The sequence below is a fragment of the Sinohyriopsis cumingii genome, chromosome 2 (assembly GCF_028554795.1).
Source record: "Sinohyriopsis cumingii isolate HCF-2022 chromosome 2, ASM2855479v2, whole genome shotgun sequence".
Classification (NCBI taxonomy): domain Eukaryota; kingdom Metazoa; phylum Mollusca; class Bivalvia; order Unionida; family Unionidae; genus Sinohyriopsis; species Sinohyriopsis cumingii.
The window spans coordinates 97,598,336-97,617,731 of NC_142962.1; the positions used below are offsets into that span (position 1 = coordinate 97,598,336).

General features: G+C 33.2%; 2 protein-coding genes across 4 annotated transcripts in view; one reads left to right on the forward strand and one right to left on the reverse strand.

Annotated features, from left to right (window-relative positions):
* LOC149805442 (kelch repeat and BTB domain-containing protein 8-like) lies at positions 1 to 16,004 on the reverse strand. 2 transcript variants are annotated; one of them, XM_089950027.1, is made up of 4 exons: positions 15,867 to 16,004; positions 11,854 to 11,970; positions 7,693 to 9,167; positions 1 to 5,004 (listed from the first exon to the last, which is right to left on the reverse strand). In XM_089950027.1, exons 3-4 carry the CDS (start codon positions 9,150 to 9,152, stop codon positions 4,551 to 4,553), a joined length of 1,914 nt encoding a protein of 637 aa, XP_089806153.1. In that variant the 5' UTR covers positions 9,153 to 9,167; positions 11,854 to 11,970; positions 15,867 to 16,004; the 3' UTR covers positions 1 to 4,550. The 2 variants fall into 2 exon arrangements, with proteins under 2 accessions (XP_089806153.1, XP_089806152.1); XM_089950026.1 differs by lacking the exon at positions 11,854 to 11,970.
* Positions 16,005 to 16,140: 136 nt separating this feature from the next.
* The window catches only part of LOC149805443 (protein MEMO1-like), a 41,043-nt gene continuing 37,787 nt past the window's right edge, over positions 16,141 to 19,396 (forward strand). Inside the window, exons 1-3 of one of the 2 annotated variants that reach the window (XM_089950028.1) lie at positions 16,141 to 16,357; positions 18,306 to 18,387; positions 19,310 to 19,378. In XM_089950028.1, the coding sequence (XP_089806154.1) occupies positions 16,285 to 16,357; positions 18,306 to 18,387; positions 19,310 to 19,378 (224 nt within the window). In that variant the 5' untranslated portion in view covers positions 16,141 to 16,284. The remainder of the gene's footprint in view (positions 16,358 to 18,305; positions 18,388 to 19,309; positions 19,379 to 19,396) is intronic. The other variant, XM_089950029.1, reaches the window with a different exon arrangement.

A 19,396-nucleotide genomic window follows, 5' to 3' on the forward strand; every position in this document is an offset into this window, starting at 1 on the left:
TTATTTTCTGTTTAGGCTTTAATGCTGCTTTCTACTGAATACACATGTAAGTAACATTATTCACAGGTTAGCAAATCTCCAGCAAATTTTTTTTATCTTCTAAGGCACTACATCTACAAGGCTTAATTAGTGTAGTGATACCTTTGAGTAATAATGGGGTTAGTCCATACCCTTCCATGTTTGTGCACACACTGTATACATTTTCTTTGTTTGGAAAACCAGCATACAATTAATTTGATGCTTTATGGCTAGGCTATACATCTGAATATTCAAAAGCAAATACAAAAAGTACTGTTTCATTTTTAAAAAAAGACATGAAACTAGGCACTAATTTGTTCCAAGTTTAGGTAAGAAAACTAATGTTGAGGTACTCATTTATACATTAATAAGGTGTGGAGAAATTTGCACTAATTACAGGATATATAACTTTAACATAAGTGACTAAATGTATAACTCTAACATAGATGACTAAATACTATATCTATTAAGACTATTCAGATAAATGCATGCATGACATAGAAACACACTTTAATAATATGTAGAAAACAAATATCATATTTCTTGAGACTGTCATGAATATGATTTTACTCATTACTTGTAAAAAAAAGTGTATAACTTACATTTTCATGTAAAAATAGACATAAATTATTAAACTGCCATAATTCATGCAATTTTGTGTACCTTTAATATTTTTGCCTATAGTTAAGCCACAAAATCAAAGACATTTTTCTGTACTAAAAATAATTTATACGGATTAACAATTTTTTTGTCCAAAGAGTATTTTTTATTATTATCAAAAAACTTTTCTGTACAACTTAAGTCCTTAACTGGAAGATTGGTGTGTTGAGATATAAAGTACACATGCAAAGATTTTACAAAAATAGCAGAAATAAACACTTTTTTACTGAAAATCTGTTCCATACATCAATTATTTATTGCCTGACAATATTTAAGCTTATTTACTTTAAGAATTTCTCTTGTGGTCAAGTTCTGTTGATCTTGTGGTTCACCAATCATATCATCACAATGAAATTTGTTGAAATGTATTGTTCGGAACATATTGTTACTAATAATAACTCTCCTTAATACAAAATGCAACACTTTATCTGATAGGCTATTGAAACTAAGAAGACTAATAACTCCAAAGGTCACCAAAAATATTAACTAAACTGTTACTGGTTTCTGTCTAATCTCCATGGAGTACTTTGGAGTTCTGATTTTAAGCAGATTGTGTGCACATTATGCAATCTCAAGATTGTAACTTTATCTACTTTAGGTTTCCTGACAATGACAATGAAATAATTTCTCTATAGAGAGCTCAAATTCTATCCCATCCTTAAATAAGGTTTACTAATCAACACATTTAATTCTAAAGTCTTTTCTTATGTACGGATTGGTATATACTGGTATTTTGAATTTTTCTTATTTTCATCAAATAATGTTAATCTATATGGTATAGTGTATGCCAGATGTAAATTGTAAATTTTATAACATACCAATAACACCCTTTTACTGGTACTCATCAACAGAAGTGTCTAATTTTTAATACAAAAGTATTTTGTGATTTTGGGGGTTTAAATGTCATGGGATACCTATGTCCATCACATATTTATTCAATGTCAAACTTACCTAATGCAATACATGTGTATATAAGTAAATTCAAACAAATATTGATTAATGCTCTTAGTGCAATTATGACAGATCATATAGTTGCTCTAGACTCTTCCTTGATGTCAGGTCCATTATTTTTTCATGTTAATTTAATATTAATAATCATGTAGCTGTTTTTAAGTCTTCATTGATGTCAGGTCCATTACTTTTCTATATATGATCACTTTCCAAAATCAGTGTGGATAAAATAATTATTCTTTTGGTCTACTAAAACTTACATGAATTACAGCAGTCTGCATTATAAAATCAATCTTGGTGTTATTTGTATTTGAAAAATACCATTATATATAAATAAAATATAAAAATGCATTTAAAAAAAAGAGAATAAAAATATACATTGCTATTCTCATTAACAAAATGCTGATTCAGTAATGAATAACAAAAGTACCATGAACTGCACTGTATACATCTGATCATCTTTAATAGCCCTCTTTATAGACACAAGTATGGCATAGATGACTCTGGTAATTATTGACAAACAGTTTGCAATGACCTTGACCTTCCTTTGGTCACATTCAAGGTATGAGGTTTTGAACTAAATTGAATGTACAGAAAATATTTAACTACTTAAACGTACCATAGCTGTGACCAATGTCATTTAGACCGAGAATATATAGGTGTCTTTACTATGTTAAGTGAAAACCATCCCTAAAGTTCAGTCTAGCAGTTTAGTGATGAAAAAAACGTTATTCAACAAAACTACTTTTTTATGCCATAATTACTTTGACATTTGACCCCAAATCAATAGGATTTCTTCTTATCCAACATGAAAGTCATCCACAAACCTTGGTGAAGGTATACTGTCAACAGATTTGTGCAGAGACCCTTTCTCCTTTTTCTGTCACAGTGAAATTGAATCAGCTTTTAAATTTTTTAATTCAAAAGCTCAAAAGAATTCCTCTTACCCTAAGTGTAAATCTCCTGCAAACTTTGGTAACGATAGATGTGAACAACTTGAAATCATTGTGCTGAAACCATAATTTTTTTATTTTACAGTGACCTTAACCTTTGAATTTTTGATCCACAAATCAATCAGGTTTTTTCTTACTCTGTGTCCAAGTCATCAACAAAATTTGATAACTGTAGGACAAATTGAGATACTGTGCAGAAACAAAATTGGTAACTGACAGACAAATGGTTACTGGCCAACTTGCCAGCATCACAAAACATAACACACCCTACCTTATAGAAGGTGTATGCAAACTATATGGCTTGAACATTAAAAAGCATCCACTAACATGTGGCCATACATGTGATTCTACCAGTGGTAAGACAAAAATAACATATTAGAGACTGTCTACCACTTTTTGGTTCAATGAAATGTATGCTTTCTCTGAATACTAACAAATCACACTGGCTAAGAAACATTAAAACATGTTCAGCTGTGCTTTATATCATAGTTTAAGTGGGCATGGGCAAGTAGCAAAGGCCCTGAGTTTGCAATGCACATCTCATGCAAAGTGGTTTTTAATATAGCATATTGGGAACAAAATGATATCACCAGGCATATGCAGACACCACCACATAGTGAGCAATGATTCTGCTGTAGCAAAGTTAACAAACACACACATTTTCAAAAGCCTTATTTGAGACTAGATCAAAGGTTCTGTCATTACCATATGCCAGTGCTGATATGGAGAGCACATTCTCCATTCTTTGAAAAATACTGAATGGTTCAAGGGAAATCTGAACTAGAAAATTAGTGAGAGACTGTTAAATGTGAAACTTAGTAAGTACAATGAATTTCATAACCAAGCAGTGAACATGTGAAAGTCACTAAAAATGCTTGTGAATTTTTTGTATTAAATAATCTTTGCAGTGAAGCACGAGATAAATAATTTCTCATTTTTCATTTAACTGACAATAGCCTGACTAATGTTAATTAATTATTATGTAACATTTGCCACCAGAAAGTGATTCATGTTCAGAACTTGCAGTTTTGTTATACATGTATTAAGAACAAAATCATGGCCAAAAATCCACCTCATTCATTTTCATTCCCCTTGAAACACTGTTAAAACATTTGCAATAAAAATCCAAGTGATTCTGAAACCAATCTATTGATCAAGGTCCTTTAAATCTACTAATCTGATGTTCTGGTTTTGTCACATGTGCACGTGGCTTTCCAAAAACTCCAAACATTTTTCTCCATATATCCCGTGTCAATTCTATTTCACTCAGAAACTTGGTGGACCAAATGAAAATGACAGACTTCAACATAAAACAAGACCCATCTTTTAAGAAATCTCAACTCTGACAACATACTAATTTCAAAATTTGTATATATCACAAGTTCTAAAACAATTAAAATATTGCATTCAAGATCTAATTATTTATAGTCACAATATATATAACATAACTATCCATTAGTCTGACATGTTATGTACCAGGACTAGGCTGCAGTTTTACATTAAATACAATTTGTAAAGAATATTATGCATTCTAAACAGTTTTGGATTATGCGCCTGAGGTATATGCAATATGTTTTTATGCTATAAATGCACATAAAAAGTTAGATTAAAATATAACTGAAAATAGCATTGAACTTTGAACTTTCTCCTATAGACCCAAGAAAAGAGAGCAAAACATAATACCCCTCTTGCACATTGTTACAGGTTATCATATGGAAAATATCAATTTGGGGTACAGTGAATTTTAACTAGTACTTTATAATGACAGGTGGTAATGGATTGATGGAAGGATGGACAGACTGAAACAGTCTCTATCCCCTATACCAGAGCACATGCCAAAAGTTTAGGACATTCTTCAAAATCTCATGATGAAAAAGTGAAACTATGTCCAATCTAAATCAAAGATCATCATACTAGGCTGTGTCCATTTTTCTTCCTTTACTTTTGCCAAATGGGTTAAGCACCATACTATGTATCAACATCCTGACGGAAGACCCGGGGCAATTTTCGGGTATGTAATTTAACTGCAGAGCATCTGAAATTTCTGACTCTATTTAAATCCTCCTCTATCACTTTCCACTGATTTGTTCCAAGGTCCAGGCAACACACCTTATTGTGACGTAAACCTGTCACATCATGATCACAGTTACATGTGCCACTGGCATAAATAGCCCCGTTTAATACAGTCATACAAACATTACAGAGTTCCTGTGGTAGTTCAGGGCCCTGCCGCCACTGGTTCAGTCCCATGTTGTAAATCTCTACTGTTCTCAGAACCTCCCGAGATATAGTATACGTTGCATGGGAGTATATCTGCCCACCTGCGACATATATTTCTCCATCAACAACACATGCTCCAAAATTAAAGCGTGGTGTTAACATTCCAGCGAGAGATGTCCATTCCTCTTGTTCTGGATCATAGCTAGAGAGAAAAGGAAACAAAATTTAAATAAAGAAATAAGGTGTCCTTCTCCTTTGAGTCCTCTCACAAATGATCAATCCTGGTCAAAAGGTCACCTCACCAAACACCAAAATATGTTTGGGACTCTATAAGGAAGTTCTCTGTGACACAGTTTCAGTATAAAGCTATACAGACATGGTACCTAAGTTACTTTGTGTGAGACTTGATGCTTGTAAAGTTTTCAAAGGAAGGGATCTGGAAACTGGGTTTAGGTTATAGTGATGAGGAAGGGAATGCAATGTAATAAAAGCAAATTCATTGGGGATCAATTATAATAGTTTCTTTATAACTCTTGATATGAGACTGGGGAATCCCTGAGTGGGGTTACTGCTCTCATGTATATTCAGCCTTGTCTATTTATTAATCCACAGAATTTCTTTTCAAGGACAGTATTTTTTAAATAACAACTAAACAGTAGTGTAATTTGTGCAGTTTTTTGTGTTTAAAACATTTCTAGTACATTCTAGCAAATTACTGTTTATGCTATGTATGCTGGTCAATTATGGCCATATCTGGGTAAAGGGTCAACTATAGCCATATCTGGGTAAAGGATCTAGGTAAAGGGAAGAGGGGGGAAAGAAAAGCATAACAAGTCAGAAGTTTGGAGTTATCACCTTTACCTGTTGAATAATGCAATCAAGTTCAGGGTGTCTGATAATTCATAGATCAAATTAATGGCTGCTGATGACAGTTTTATAGAGTCCATAGTGAAAGGCCATCTCTCCTATAAGGCCACCCTTTAACTCCAGAAGGGACGGTCTCATGAAAAGGAGACAACTGTATTGCTGACATTAATTTTGTAAAATATTGTCAGTTAATACAATATATCAATCAGCTAGATAGCCATCGTAAAGGTGCTGCCAGTATATGAGAGCTGGATTAATATTAAAATGACCCAACTGAAATCAAAATATCTGACCAATCTGCAGTGGGGTCCAGATTAGAGAGGGGTCAAATGAGGTTAAGAACCCCCCCCCCAAAAAAAATACATACATAAAAGAAAAACACCTTCCAAAACCTGCATTTATTGTATATGAATTCTCTACCTGATTAAGAGCCACAGAAGCTGGTTGGTTGAGCATCATAATTGTAATTCAAGGGTTGAAGGTTCAATACTCAATTAGGACAGCTTGTGCTGGCTGCCTCTGTGTGGCCTTGGAACTGGCACAAGGCTTCCATTTTTTTTTGGTATGATATAGTCAATAATGTGTTGAAAGTGCCATGAAAATATCAACCAACCAAGCTGCTTTATCAAATGTCCAATACTGTATTACATAAAATATTAGAGGATCATAAAACTTAAGGAGGATTGCTGATAAACATTAGAACAGCTGTTTGAAAATGATAATTATAGTTAACTGTGGGTTTAAAAAAATCCAATTAAAGCACTCCATCATTATAATACTGTCCATGGCAGCCAAGCAATTGATCATGTTATAATGAAGTATATCATACACAACGTAATATAATTTTAGTATTACATAATAAAATGGGACCTGTGATCATAACCACCTTATAACTGGAAACGTAATTAAGAAGGGTACAAAAGTAAGGGAGTGCCATCTATAAATGGAATAGTTTCTGCACATTTTGATTTTAAATGCCTCAAAAAATATATACAGTGATGAAAGCCAAAAAGAAGTGAAGCTAAAATGGAAAGTGGAAAGTGGAAAGTGGCTTGCAGAACACTTTATGTTTGCCATGATCCCTGAGAGATATATGGTTAATGGAATCAATGTATTGGTTGGCACTTACACAAGGAAATCTCTGTCAAGGGTTTACATGGTCTGTCTTTTGTCCTATGAGCCAATGAGAAATAAAAATACTCCATGACTGGAATTTGTCAGTACCAACTGACAATTTTTCTCATCTATTTGCTTTTCATTTTATTTTAGAAATTAGTCGTATAAATCAAGTTTAATTTTACTCTTGGTGCTCCTAATGGTTGATATACAGTTAATATGTTTTTGGTGAAATGGAGATTATAAAGTTCTCCAAATGAGTGGTTGTCAGTTACATATATAGCCAACTGGTGAAACTTGCTAGCACCTTCTCCTGACTGAGACAGGTGGCCCAACATATCCAGCCTGACATAAAAAAGGGCTGCAACTTCATGACATTCTTCTGTCACAAAGGTAAAAAAAACAAGGATCCATTATTGTGCAAATGAAACTTTTCTTAATAGATATAAAGGATACCTGCTTGTGAAGGTCACTCCTTTCTTAACTTCATTTTTTTAAAAATTCAGCCTCTGTATAAACAATCCCTATCTATAAAGGACAAAATCTTAATAATGTATAGGTAGGTTTCCCTATACTGCTAAAACAAATTTCTTGACATAACAAAATCCCACTTTGGTCCATACACAACACATATATGTGAATAACATGCCTCATTAAAATGAGTATTTCACAATATAACAAACAATTTGCATATACCTAAAATTAATCCATATTATGAATACATGGATGGTCTTGGGCATTGATTCAGTCAAGACAAAAGAAAAAAAATATATATATATATATATATATATATATATATATATATATATATATATATATATATATATATAACATTCAAGTCAGTTAGCATAAGGAACATCCACAATACATCATATTAGGCTGCATAAATAAATGACTATACAATTACCGCAGTAAATTGTTATGGGCACCAACTCCTGTTCTGCCTCCCAGAAGATATATGTGATTCTGGTACACAACGGAGCTGAGATCCACCAATGTTGTTGGAAGCATGCCGTGGTAGTTCCACCTGTTTTTCTCAATATCATATACCTCCACTATTTCTGTTGGGTGCTTGTTCTCAGTTAAACCACCAAAACAGTAAATCTTTCCATTTAGCTCTGCTAGGGTAAAGTTTGACTTTGGAAAGAGCATTGGGGACTTTTGGATCCATTCATTGTGATCATTGTCATACTGAAAGAAATCTTTTTGTACGGTGTGTTCCTTGTATTCTAACTCTTCGAAAGAGTCATCTTCTGAGTCATCAATGATTTGGTGATAGATATAGATTCCTCCTCCTGCATAGAGTATATTATCCTTCGTAACAACACTGGCCATGTCTTCCACATCATAGCAGCCTGATGCTCTGTCTTCGGGAAAATCCTCAATGTAAAATGACTCCCTTGTAACTGGGTTGTAACAATTAATACAAGGGCGTGTATTTGTTGGTTCTTTGCCACCAACAAAAACAAGGCAGTTCTCGGGCTGAAACATGCCTGAGCGCAAGGTAATGCTAAACTCTGTACCCCCGTCATAAGATCCTGGTCTGGCTTCAAAGTCAAGAAAATCCCTGATTATGCCTTGACAAACATCATCCTTTTGAAACAAAGAATTTTCTACAATTTGCTGTTTTACATACTTGGAGCTGATCAGTCCAAGTCTCACATGTGGCAGTAATTCACCAACATAGTATTTCCTGTCCCGTTCATTGTGTTTGACCCAGTCTATCACAGCATCCAATATGGTCTCCTCGCTCTGCACGTTAAGTTCATCCGACATTATGATCTCTCGCACTTTATCATAACTAAGCAACATAAATTCCTCACACGAACATACCTGTGAGAAATATTTTTCAATACATTCCCTGGCTTTCTGTTTTAGATCATAACAGCTATGAATATGTGCAAAGTAATGCATGCCAACACAATTTTGTACATCCAACTGTGTTTCCATAAATTTGGCACATGCTCTCTGGACTGGAAGGATCTGAAAGAGTGAAGCTGCAGCCAAAAGGTTCTGGGCATTGGAACGAGTAATTTTTAATTTTCCAGTATAAGCATATTCAACAATGTATTTCACAGATTTAGCATCCACTCCATGCAATTCTATACGATCTTGCTTGCTTTCAAGCAAGTCAATTGTGAACATTAACTTGAAGTAAGGACTCAGTGAAGCAAGCACATTTTTATGGCAAGAAATTTCAAACTCTTCCACGCTAAGGGTAACATCTATCAGCAACTTTTCATCATAAAGTTTTTTCATTTCTCTCATAAGGATAGAATCATGGGACTCGTGTCGAAATACTACAGAGTGGGAATTTGATCCTGGTTGAATTAAATTTGATAAATCATCTATATCTTTCTGTGACATGGTTCCTCTAGAATTCTGGAATAAAAATGAAGAAACAGAATCAAACAGTCCATCAATTATCTAACTAACCTATCAATATATTTGATGCTTTCATCTGTACATATGTAATTCCCTACTCAGAAAACTCTCCCCACAAAAGATGTAGAAACAGAATCATTTGATTAAACAATTAAATGGTCAATCAGTTAATCAATCTATCTGTCCTCCATCCACTGCTCCGGTGGCCTAGTGGTTAGAACGTCTGCCTCAGATACGGGAGGTCGTGGGTTCGATTCCCCCAAGTCATACCAAAGACTTGGGGGGTCGAAGTCAGGGTTCAAACAGATGACCTCCTGCATCCAAGGTGGATGCTCTAACCCCTTAGGATACGGGAGTGGTCAAGTCAGAAAGAAGGGGCTAACAAAGACATATGTAAATGCATTAAGACAGGCAAAAATAAATTATGTAACACATACAGTATTCAACATAGACATCACACCATACAAAATAATAGAAGTTCAGATAGGTGGAAATGATGCTAGTGATGGTGACTGCCTGAATGAAATCAAAGACAGTTACGAAAGTCTTCTTTACACTCTGCATTCTCAATGTATAAGCAACAAAATAGTGCCTGGGATACCTCCTCATACAATTGAGTCAAGTGATCCATGTGAACCATTTAATTTGCATTCTTTTGGGGAAACATAGGTACGGTAAAAAAGTGAACCTAAAAATGTACTCTAAGAACAAGGTTCACCTGGGTGCAAAAGGAACTGTATTATTACCAAGAAATATAAATCTGCTGTACCTCTATTTTGAAGAAAATATCCAATGATGTCATTTTTGTGATGAAACAGGTTATGTAACAGAAACCTGCCACCACGGCAAGGCCACCAGGTGCTAAATTTGCAATGGACATAACCACAAGCAATAGATGAGTTCAACAAATAATACAAATTTAGGTTATGGCAAGGAAGAGAATGCCAACAGTAATTCATATCTGAATATTATTTTTCACAAGCCAGTAATAAAATAAACTAAAAATTTTTTAATGTTGTATCAGAAATATGCACAGAATGCAGTGAAACTATGTGTAAATGCACAACACTAATCCACAATTTTAATTGTCAAAAACACACTATGAAACAGAGTGTAACAATTCAAGTACTAAGTTTGTTGTACAAATATTAAACTGTGCATATTTTGCCGAAATGTTAGACAAGTCACTAGTACAATCCAACCAAATTTCATGTAAAGATATATCTAGATGTTATTCCACTGAAACTTCCCCTGAGGCTTTACAATTGCACAATTTAGTTTACTGATCATGTGAAAATGTAAACAGCAATGTCAGTGTTAGTTCTTGTACTAGTACTGATTTGAATACAAATATTAGTAATACTGTACTATAATTGTTAAAAGTGAACCCTCAAAGCCTACACACAATTTTACTTTTGCTAGGTCCTGTGAATAAATTACTTCATGTTGCAAGTCTCAATATTAGACACATCTTAGGCTCAAATAAACAGTAGCACAAGAAAGAGTGAAAACAAGCTTTGAAAAATTTAACAAATAATTTATTTCCCTAGAACAATACTGTAAAAATAAAAAAATAAGAACTTACGGTATCAAGAATCAAATCCAAAAATAATTCAAGAATAATCCAAGAATAAATTAGAAGTCCTAATAATAAAATATTCTAATGACTGAAAGTTCGAGTCCCGACAAAGAATCCAAGATGGATGGCAATGATGTATGCTGTATCCTGTTCAATGTTGTTGTCTATAATTCCTTGTAGAAAGATGAGAAATAATCCTCCGGTTTTGGAAATCCAAATAAAAATATTAAGAAATGTCTTTGTTCAAGAATTATGTATGAGCACAAAAATATTTCCAGAGAAATGAATTGATCTTTTAGAATTCTAAAAAACTGAAGAAAAATTAACATATAACTCAAAAACTGGCTACAACAGAAGAAAATGACTTGACATCAGATGTTTTTAAGCCCAGAATGTCAGATCTCTCTCTAATCATCACTATTAAAACTAAGTAATGCGCAATTTTTGAAATGCCTAATTGCAAAATAGAGGATCACATGATCATCTTTACATATAAAAAATCACATAGCCCCAGTGTGACCTTGATAAAAACCAATCATTTTACTCCGAGAAAAAAAGTTGTTTACTTCACTAAAACTATTTACAAGCCTAGGGTCATGTGTTCAATACAGCCCCAACCTCAGCCTTATTATTCCCACAATAAAAATAAATTTAAAAAAAGCTTTGTCGCGTGACTTACTAATTTTGAATTAAGGTCGGGAACCAGGTCAGCCTTATCTTTATAAAATGAACAGTCAAGGTCAAACTATTTTCTGAAAAAGTATCAAATTCCTAATAAATGAAACTACATTATTTTCACATATAATGAAATTAAAAAATAAAAAGACTTTAAAGCTTACAAACAATTAAATCAGATATAAATTAATCAAATATACATAATATGGGGTTTACTATATATATATATATATATATATATATATATATATATATATATATATATATGAACAAATAAAAGACGTTGCTGTTGTTGTTGTTATAGGGTTTAACGCCATTTTTCAGCACACGATAGGCTGTACATGTTGGCTAGTATTAATGGTGTAGGAAGAACCTTCAAAGAACCACCGACCCACGAGAAGCTACTGGCAAACTTTCTCACATACTCACATTGGCTGAATCCGAGACTTGAACCCACAAAGAGGTGAGATGGCAGTGATCCGTAATGGAGAGCGCTTTAGACCACTCGGCCACTTGGGGCCCCAGAATACATTGCAATCAGTCAGCCTGAGACAATATGGATACAAATCTGTGCCAGATCAAAGTCAATACTAGTATGTTATGTCTATAGGTCACCTTATTCACCTACATGTCTCTTGGATAGAGAAGTTTGAAATTGGATTTGAGGCAGCTATGGATCATAATCTAGAAGTTATTGTGATGGGGGATTTTAGGTTGTAAGAATGCATGATTACAAAGCATAATTGAATCTTGTGGGTTGAGTCAGCTTGTTACCTCCCCTCCAAGAGATACAGAAACATCAAGTACACTAACTGATCATGTACATGTATATAGTAATAAATCAGAGAACATCATTGAAGAACAGGTTCCTTATTTCTGAGTATGTGACCATTATCCCATAATGCAAAGTAAACAGTAAGGATATATGTGATACAAAGCATAAGATTATTCTCCTGTTCATTATTCAAAATATTAAATGTTGGTAACTTTTTATCTGATTTAGAAACATCCTCCGCTTTTGTGTAGAAAATGTAGAAGACCCCAATGAAGCACTGGATACCTGTTGCACCAGTAACGACTCTGTTTTAGATCAAAAGATTGTTTTAAAAACAAAGAGTGAAAAACCCTCAAAAACGTGAAAGGCTTATGACTGAAATCAGCAAAGCCAGATAAAATAGAAACTACTTTTATAAAACAAAAGAATGTCATAACTACAAACTTAACAAAAGTACTGCCATGATTCAGTCTGCTAAATTAAATTTTTATAAAATATCTGTTGAAAAGGCAGAAACTCCACATGAAATTGGAAAATTCTGAATGATTTTCTCCAGATAATTTATGCATGATATTGTTAATAGATTCAATAAGCACTTTATTAATGTAACAAATGTGAATTCAAATATCTCAGATACTAATGTATAATATAACAAGTTTGACGTTACAAGATTTTTAAAGTCTCAAATTCCTGAAAATGTAAAATTCACTATTCCATTTATGTCATGTACAGATATAGTAAGTGACCTGAAAAAGTTAAATCTAAGAAATTGGCAGGATTGGACCAAATAATGGATCCATTCATCTTACACAAATGTGCTGATATTATTGCTCCATCTGTTACCTACATAATTAATCAAAACTTTATTAAAGGAATCTTCACATCTTGACTGAAGGCAGCCAAGGTTGTGACCATTTATGAAAATGGATTCAAAATAAAAAATCAAGACAATGATAGACCAATATCGATTCTGCCAACCATATATTAACTATTTAAAAAACATGTTTCTACATGCCTCTATGCCATTTAAATCACCCATCCCAATCTAAACGAAACCACTCCTGTCAGTCTGTGCTAACAAAATTCATGAATGAATGGTTTCTTGCAAAAGACAATGGAGATTTGATTGGAACTGTATGTATTGGCTTTAAAAAGGCATTTGACTTAATTGACCATAATTGAAAAGTGCAAATGTCCTCACATATCACTCTCATGGTTCAAATCATACCTATCACACTGAAGCCAACAACTGGTAACATTAAATCAAAACTGATGTCCATCAACAATGGAGTTCAACTGGTATCTACTGTATGGCCTGAACTATTCATATTATTAATAAATTACTTGCCCCTGTATGTACAACATCCATGCATATGATACTACTTTGCATAAAATTGATCCTAATCTTATAACCTTGAACAAAAAAATTGAGCAAAGATTTATATCAAGTTGAATATTGGTGCTCACTGAATAACATATTTATCAATCCCCTTTATTTTTGGTAATGTTACTTGGAACTAGGCAAATATTATCAGTGAACAGAAATCCAAATTTTCAATTGTACATCATCAATAATCAGACGAAAATGTTGACACAAAAAATCTTGTGGAGTTCATGTTAATAAGAATCTTGACAGGTGTAAGCAAGATAAACACATTTCTTCTGTAGTTAACTCAAGAATTCAACTTTTACAAAGGATATAATGTTATTAACCACTCAACTATTGGAAATTATTTTACACTGCATTTATTCTTCCTCTTTTTACTACTCCTGCACAATTTGAGCAAATACAACTGAAAATAATGTTGAAATAATCCATAAACTTCAAGAATGGGCAGCAAGATTATCTGAAATCTAGTGATTGATACCCCATCTAGAATTTTATTCTCAACTATGAAATCGGTCAAGTCTATTTTAATAATCAAAGAAAATAATTAACTTTGTCAACAATAAGTCAGAAGAAAAGTACCAAGGTCCTACACTGACATTAATTAAAAATTATCATTGCAAAATACCATTTCCAAAAACATCCTTTAAAGGTCATATTTTTACTCTGGTTGTGTTCTAAGGAATGAACTTCCAAATGTAATTACATCAGAAACAAACATAAATCTAAGCAATTAAATCTTATAATAAAACTGAGTTACCCTCATTAAATAAAGTATTTTATTATTATTATTATTATTGTTTATTCTGTCATTATGAGATTAACTCCACTGCTTATGTACATTACAAGGCCAATACCTGTGATAGAGTTTCAGCTAATTATTTTTCAAGTCTAAATGTGAATTTCTTATTAGAAATTCCCAATGTTTGATTTGGTATAGTAGATTAAAAATCAGTTCCTTTGAACATCTCCAGAAGAATGTTTCCAAAAATAGTGTTTTACAATTTAGTGTGAGCAAATTAGCAAGACATTATTTATTTGGATTCAACTAAATCTAGTAGTCAAAATTCTTAAAATTATGCTTCTTTGTGCACATTTTCAATGGAATTACTATCACAACTACAAAGAGACTGGTTTTACTATCATAACTACAAAGTGACTAGTTTTACTGTCATGACTACAAAGTGACTAGTTTTGCTATCATGACTACAAAGAGATTGGTTGGTGAATGTGCATGTACCGTTACTTTTATTAAGTTGCCAATCTTCTTATAATGCACCAATGTATGATTGTCTGAACACAACAAAATTAAATTAAAATACATACTCACTCTTTAAAGTATTTCTCATTTATTATGCATCAGTTTAAGTTGTAAACTGCGTTACTGAAGCCTGTAGTTTTGTATCTCACCCACCCCAAGTCGATACACATGCAATATTTTCTTCAGTTTACTGCGATGTTTCCAAATTGCATAAAACATTAAATAAAACAAAGGTACTTTGTGGATATCAACCATCATATTAAAGTTGGGTGTCCCTGTGATAGGTTCTTTGTGGTTTCCTTTTGTACTCATTAAAGGTCTTGAAAAATTGTATCTTATACCTATGGTGAATCTTACATGACATAGTTATCGTGTATCATAGGAGTAAGACATTCAACCACCCTCCTCAATAACTATCTGGGTTGACGTCCATTTGTGTGTCTAGATAAAGCTTGTACGAATATAGTCAAACAAAAATAAAGGTGGAGAACAACTTGCTGGTCTAGTACGAATACAACTAATTATTCAGTTGTGCAGTCGACTGAATATTATAAAATATCCAAGATGGGTGGTTGTCTTAATGTTTAAGATGTTGTTTCCACAGGTCGGGAACTTGAAAAGTTGTTCAGCACAGTGGTCATGTAGATCATTACAATCACAGCTTCCATTTTCGGCTATTACATGCCTGTTTGAATCTATCTTCATGCAGTTTCATATAATCTCAGAAACGAATACAATTTGATGTGTTTTATTATTAACGAAGCACGTCTTTTACGTTCTTAATAAAACCAAACAAATTATATGGTAAGCGGTTGCTATATGAACCATACTTATATGAAAGACATACGTTTCGAAATTAGGGTAGTTTCATACTACTTCTAGCTTTGCACTACATTTCTTGCGCTCATTTTTTTCGATAACACTTTCCAAACTTAAACAAGTATACTGTGAAATCAATTACAATGTCTATTTGACGAATCAAAAAGAAAACTAAGTTACAGTAATCGGCAATCACGTACCAGTGAATCGATTGTTTACAGCTGCATGCGTTTGGTTACGGAAGTGCAAATGAAAACCTTATCAGAAAAGATCTCTCACGGGCATTAACAGTACGCCGTTCCTGTCATAGCCATAGGTGCTCATATAAAATAAAAAAGAAATAGCTTTGTCTTAGTGTACTATTAAATATACCGAATAGGTATTGTGAAAATCAGCGAATTTATGAAAAGTACACGCTTAACAACAATAGAATTTAACGCTCAACTGTATGGATATATGTTATGTTTCAAGAATATACCAGAACCCTTTTGATTCCTTTAACTTTAAAGCGCATGAGCAAATCAAAACACGAATCACAACTTCCTGTGGGTTGGAGTCAGCTGAGCGAAACAATAACAATCTCGATTAGCATCAAAGTGAGCCAAAATAGGGACAAACATGTCGAAAAGTAAACGTGACTCTGCTAAAGTTAGACGAGCCACGCACTCTGGAAGCTGGTATACCGATGATGGTAGGTAGAGCGATGGAGAGAGACCAGGAGAGAAATTGAGTATTGCATATTACATGTACCACAATAGTTGATCTTAAAACAGTTTTCATTTCAACTTTACAAAGTAGTTTTATATATATAAATATAACAAATAGAATAAATTCAGCAAATTCTACTCAATAAGATTGAAATAAAGGTTAGATAGTTTCGGAAATTCGTTTCATATATGTTGAGTTCGTTTCTTTGTGTTTGTGATCATACCGAGGCTATTCACACGACAGACGTCCACTTTAACTGAGAAAGACTATTCGCACGGCCACCATGTATCTCATCAGGAAAGACTTTGCACGGCGACCTTTTATACAATTTATGTATGATTTACGTAAATCTATTCATACAGCTGCTGCATTCCTGCTCTGCGAGATAGACTCATTTTTGCAATTGATTACCTTTAATTCCATATTTACAAATCATTTTTGGTAAAATTCGTGAAATACTATATGCTCCTTCACTTGTTTTTCAAATAAATATTTAGCAACTCTCGTTTGTGAAAAACTCCAGTATTGCCATACTGTCAATGAACTTTTCTGTTGTTCACTCAGAACATCAGATTTTATTTCTGCTCAGGTGTGTTGGCTAGCTTAAGTTTATTAAGAGTTCCAAATTAGCAGATTTCTTCAGCAATGTATGCTGTATACTGTTCATGTTAAAGCAGTATTTTGTGTACATTCACGCTGTTAATCTCTGTTTCCTAAATCTTTCTTGATTCAAGATAACAAAGAATAGACTTAAAAATGTACATTCACACTGCAAATCTGATTAACATAATTCTTTCTTAATTGAACATAACAAAGCATGCAATAAAATTATTATTTAAAACAAAAAGTGACTAGTGAGATTCAGTCCTGGATGTTTTGCATGAAACGTTGGCATTTTCTACTCAAGTACAGTGATTGATATGTTGGAGGAGGATGTCAGTTTGAAACAAAATTCTGGATTTTCGAAGTTTTTTTTTCTCATGGGGAATACCACTAATCAGTAATCTGCGGTCTAACCTAAATTTTATTGCATGTCAAATCATATTTAATTACTGTAATAAGTTTACTTGCCCTATAAAATAAACCAAAACATTGTGATTCTTTAAAGATCGTGATATATTGCCCCAATGAGTGTTTTCGTAATATATGAAACTTGTCTTAAATCTTGCTGAATGAAATTTTTTTGATGTTATTCATTGGAAATTATTTAATTACCTTGTTTTAGACATCATGAATAATTTTTGATAAAGTATTTTTTTTATAAACACCACTATCATGAGGGTAATTTACTCATACTAACCATCCTTTCCATTCCTATATCCATCATTTGATCAGATCATCAGAAAAGAAGTGAGAATTCACACCATTCCAAATTTGGAAAGTTGGTTACAATGCTGTTGAATTAAAGATTTAAAATTATACTCTAATACCTGTCTTTATAACAGAATAAATACATGATAATTACAACAGACTTTTTCCTCTTCATTTCATAAGGAATATTTGTTTGGTATGAACAAAGAAATTATTAGATACATGTTTTTCTTTTTGATATGGTGTAATTTAATAAGGTCAAAGCAGAATATGAAGAAATACTTCAGGGACTGGAATGTTAATTCTGCAGTTCTCACTGTCATGCCTGCAAAGGAAAACTTTGAATGCTCTGATTTTCTGCATAGTGTTAGCACAAAGCTTTATCTGTAATACTGCTGTTACTGTCCTTAATGTTACTGAGACAAATGAACTGGATTCTTTGTCTTGTGGTCTTGAACAGGCAAGTCAGACTCTGTACAACAGCAGCCATTTTTATAAAAGGTTATTTATTGTTTTTGTCAGGTATTGCTGGCATAATGCAGATATGTTGTATAGTTCACTGGTTAGGTATATACAAGTCAAATGAAATTTCATACTAACAATTTCTTTTCTTATTTTAGCTGATGAACTGGACAGTCAGCTGAGTAACTGGTTATCCAAGGCACAGCCTTTAGAGTCCCCAGCCAGGGCTATCATAGCCCCGTAAGTTCTTTGATGTGTAGTGAACATCGTTAAGCTAGTGCATTCTTACATAAATGCTTTAGTTTAATTATTTTCATTAGTGACCCACACTCCAACTCAGACTCTGCTCAGATTTCTGACATCTGATTTGCCAGTTATTTGACAATAGTCAGTCAGACTGAAGAATTTTGAGTTTGAGTCTTGAGTCAGAATTTCATTTGATGAATAAGTAAAATATTTCTCTTTTATAGAACTTGTTTGTTATGCACTTTTTGTCAATTGTTGTTTACTTTGTGATAAAATAAACTGATCGTACATGGTTTTCTGAGATAAAAATGTTTGCTGGAGCTCTTAAGAAAGACTTTAAATCATCAGACATTGCCATGACCTCAGTTCTTTCTTTGAGCATAACAGTAAGCAAGGTATTAACCTACAAGTATAGCAATGTCCAAGCAATTAGGATTATCTTACAGTAAAAACATGTGATGGTGTTCACCCATAGAGATGCATGTGAATGCCCCATTTCAAACACAAATTATTAGTAATACAGTCAGTTTTTAGTATTGTAAAAATTTGTGGCATATATAAAAGTTCTGATTTACCAAACTGACAGATTACCAAATGGAAAAACCTTGGATATATGCATATTTGTCAGTTCTTTGTTCACTTACCAACAATCAAGCACATTATTTTAAAACCTCATTTACCACTGAGTAGATATGAATATGTGACTTGCAATGCTAAGAACTCACCTTTCATTTATCAACTTAAAATGAATGTCTAAACATGACACTGTCAGATAAAATGTTTGCTATTAGATCTACACCATAAATATTAAGGCATATGATGTAATAAATGTGCTGGGTCAAAGAAAGGTTGGATTACAATGTTTGAAGTGGAGGAAATGAGACTTGAGCTAAAGAAAAATTGTTTGATGTTTCAGCCATGCTGGTTATTATTATAGCGGAGCCACTGCTGCATATTCCTACCGACAGATGGACCCTAGTACAATGTAAGCTTCGTACATTAC